This window comes from Orcinus orca, chromosome 4, assembly GCF_937001465.1.
Source record: "Orcinus orca chromosome 4, mOrcOrc1.1, whole genome shotgun sequence".
NCBI lineage: Eukaryota > Metazoa > Chordata > Mammalia > Artiodactyla > Delphinidae > Orcinus > Orcinus orca.
Genome location: NC_064562.1, coordinates 101834037 through 101837899, shown reverse-complemented (window position 1 = coordinate 101837899; position 3863 = coordinate 101834037). Strand labels below are relative to the sequence as shown.

General features: G+C 40.9%; 1 protein-coding gene across 1 annotated transcript; it reads right to left on the bottom strand.

Moving 5' to 3' along the window:
* Positions 1 to 788: 788 nt before the first annotated feature.
* Positions 789 to 2022, bottom strand: LOC101275059 (ras-related protein Rab-5A-like). Its single transcript, XM_033421576.2, has one exon. The coding sequence runs from the start codon at positions 1912 to 1914 to the stop codon at positions 1267 to 1269; it is 648 nt and encodes a 215-aa protein (XP_033277467.1). The 5' UTR covers positions 1915 to 2022; the 3' UTR covers positions 789 to 1266.
* Positions 2023 to 3863: the final 1841 nt, after the last annotated feature.

Here is a 3863-nt window from a genome sequence, read left to right as displayed (position 1 = left end):
GTTTTCCTTACTAATTTTGAATTTCTGTGAATGTACAAGTTCTGCTAGCAGTTCAACACTTAAATAGATTAAATCATCTCTGACACATGGTAGATTTCATATAATGAAAATACCTAAAACAATTAGTGCAAATATACTGACCTGATCAAAATAAAATGAACTTTGGAAAACAAGGCTGCAAGATTGTTACTAACATATCCAATACTTATGTTACAAATTACTGGTACATTGTTTATTATGGTTCTAGCCAGGTAGGAACAATTGAAGTCCCTTCCTTTCAAAGGAGGAGAGAAGGAAAAAAGTAGCTGTTTTAGTAACTGTACATTTGGTATACTTTTAAGCAACTCTTAAATATTATAGAAAAGTAATAAACATATATGGAGACTGCAATGCAGTACCCTATTTACAGTACAGCTGAAGATCGAATTTAAAATAATCAAGTTTGAATGTACATAATTGTTAGTGCGTTGACTATGTTTATGTCCAAAGGGCACAAAAGCCCCCTCCCTACTCCCAAACAACAAAAGCTATGTAATGGCCAGCAGTGATTAAACAGAAATCACAGACACCTGGTTTGTTTCACTTTTGTTGAAGAACTTACATGTTTGAAGGGAACACTATCCTTTAAGATGCATTTTATTAGTTTTCATGCTCCTAAAATAAGACGGGGTTACATTTGATTTTTTTTTTACCCCATTTAAAAAATAACAGGACTAGCTATAATTTACATGCCACTAATGTTCATTTTTTTCCCCTTGAGGATGTGGGACTGTTTCCTTGTGGCTAATTTGTTAAAATGTGGAATGTATACTTTAAATAAGGATACTAAGAGAAATTACAGGTTGCCTGAATATGGTAGCTAAGCATAAATATCTTTAGAACCTCCTTCCAAAGAAAGAATTTTTTTGGAAAAGTCCAAATGAGTAAGTTCCAAATCTTTTTCACAGAACTGGCTGGTTAACTGTGGGTTCAGAATCATTTGTTTATATCACTGGTGAAGAGAAATGAGTCCCGCTAACCTTCCAAGGAAACAAGGGTACACCCAGCTCTCATTTCCCCCTTCCACTGCTAAAACATTAGTCAGAGGGTCACATGTATGTTATTAAAAATTAAGTTCAAAACACTTAAAATAATTCTGTATTAGAAACTTGCCTATTGTAAGTCTCTTCTTTTTGGAAGTCATACTGGGCTGGTTAAATGCTCCAATTCCACTGTTATTAACAATTAGGAAGCAGAAGAACATTCCAGTTAGTTTAAACTGGAGGTTTAGTTACTACGGCACTGACTCCTGGTTGGCTGCGTGGGTTCAGTAAGGTCTACTCCTCTTCCTCTGGCAGAATGTGCTCCTGGATTCTGTGGTTCATTCTTTGGCAACTTTTTAGCTATTGCCATGAATATTTCATTTACAGTCATTGATGTTTTAGCTGATTTCTCCAGAAATAATAAACTGTTGTCATCTGCATAGGACTGTGCTTCCTGGAAATTGACAGCTGTTTTATTGGCGAGGTCAGCCTTGTTTCCTGATAAAGCTATTACAATGTTAGGACTGGCTTGCCTCTGAAGTTCTGTAACCCAGTTTTTGGCTCTGACAAAGGACTCCTCGTTGGTGTCATCATATACAACTATGGCTGCTTGCGCTCGTCCGTAGTACATGGGTGCTAGGCTAGGGTATTGTTCTTCACCAGCTGTATCCCACATTTCAAACTTTACTGTTGTGTCATCAAGACACACAGTTTGGGCTAGAAAAGCAGCCCCCATGGTACTCTCTTGAAATTCATGAAAGTGGCCCTTCACAAAACAAAGCACTAGGCTGGATTTGACAAAAGCAGACTCTCCCAGAAGTACTAGTTTGAACTGGCATGTTTTATTTCCAGTATTTGGCCTGTTAGGTCTTGTTGCTCCTCGATTAGCCATGTCCAAATTTGAAAGAAGTCTCTAATTTCAGTCTCTTAAATGAACTTCCAGGATGCAAGGTGTCAGTTGTTTTCTTTCTGGAGGTAAAGAAACCTGAGACCGCAGCGCCTGGGGCCGCAGCTCCGCAGCTTCGGGCTGCAGGTCCCGGGCGGAGCCTGAGAGGCTAAGGCTGAGGCTCCCTAACTTGGTTTAAAATAGACTCCTTCTGGCAGTTTTTTCAGAAATTCACTATGGGAGCAGAGATAAAAAGAAAGTACTGAAACATCTCTGGCTGGTCCATAAAATCTTGGAGCTGTTGCTTTTATGCTGATTATTATCAGCATAAAAGATTACTAGGGGCTTCCCTGGTGTCGCAGTGGTTGAGAGTCCGCCTGCCAATGCAGGGGACACGGGTTTGTGCCCCGGTCTGGGAAGATCCCAGATGCCGCGGAGCGGCTGGGCCCGTGAGCCATGGCTGCTGGGCCTGCGCGTCCGGAGCCTGTGCTCCGCAACGGGAGAGGCCACAACAGTGAGAGGCCCGCATACCGCAAAAAAATAAATAACTAAATAAATAAAAAGATTACTAAATGGAAAGATTATTAGAGGGAAATCATTTTGTCATTCCAAATCATCTCTAGATTAGCCTTTGCTTGGATGATAAAATACTAGATGAAATGACATTTTAAAAACTTCTGTTATAAAACATTGCTTCCTGAATTCATGCATGCCGAGTATAATGCCCTATGGTAAAATGGTTGCGAGTCTGAGCTCTGGAGCCCTACCACCTTCAAATTTTGCTTTTGCCACTTTTTAGCTGTGTGACCTTGGACAAGTTACTTAAGCTGTCTGTGCTTTAGTTTCCTCGTTGTTAAATAAAGATAATAAAAGTACCTACCTTATAGGACTGCAGGGAGAACTTGCTAAATTAACAAATGTAAGACTTGGAATATTGTGAGTGCTATGCTTAGTGTTAGCCCTTAGAACAGTGTTTGGCAATTAGGCACTGGGTAAATGTTACCTTTTACATTACTGTTTTAAATGATAGAGGCTGTAATGCAGGAGAGTGGGAAGAACTCAGGAAGGGAGATTAGGACAAATCCATTTGGTTTATATGCTTTAGTCATTGTATCTACAGTGTTTATCAAACCAGTTATCTTTCTTGAGAGCTACAATTTCCTGGGCATCTGCAGATGCCCAGAACTCAAGATTGGAAGGAAACATGAAGCTCTAATAGTGGGTAATTAGAAGGAGCTCACTCTAAAAAATGTTTGTTTTTTAATAAATTTATTTATGTATTTATTTATTTTTGTATTTATGTATTTATTTATGGCTGTGTTGGGTCTTCCTTGCTTCACGCAGGCTTTCTCTAGTTGCGGTGAGTGGAGGGCTACCCTTCCTTGCGGTGCGGGGGCTTCTCATTGCGGTGGTTCCTTGCGGAGCACGGGCTCTAGGCACGCAGGCTTCAGTAGTTGTGGCTCGCAGGCTCAGTAGTTGTGGCACGCAGGCTCAGTAATTGTGGCTCGCAGGCTTCAGTAGTTGTGGCACACAGGCTCAGTAGTTGTGACTCGTGGGCTCTAGAACACAGGCTCAGTAGTTGTGGTGCATGGGCTTAGTTGCTCCGTGGCATGTGGGATCTTCCTGGACCAGGGCTCGAACCCATGTCCCCTGCATTGGCAGGTGGATTCTCAACCACTGGGCCATGAGGGAAGTCCCAAAATATGTTTGTTTTTTAATGGCGCTTTAAATGAGCTCATGGGAAGTTTATTATAAAATGCTTGCCTGCACCAAATGCCTTAATGGGAGAAGCCTTATTGAAATTCCATTGTTTAAATAATATACAGGCCATGTCCCTCCTGGAACTCTGTTCCCTCTGTGGGAGTCAAAGATTCTTTGAATGTCCCAAGGTATTCCAAAGCAATCACAAAATCACATTTCAGAGCTAGAAGGGGATTTAGAAACCATCTCCTCCT

Bases quoted from the DNA above. Each gene is read 5' to 3' on its own strand.
- LOC101275059 (XM_033421576.2), bottom strand. From the start codon at position 1,914: ATGGCTAATCGAGGAGCAACAAGACCTAACAGGCCAAATACTGGAAAT.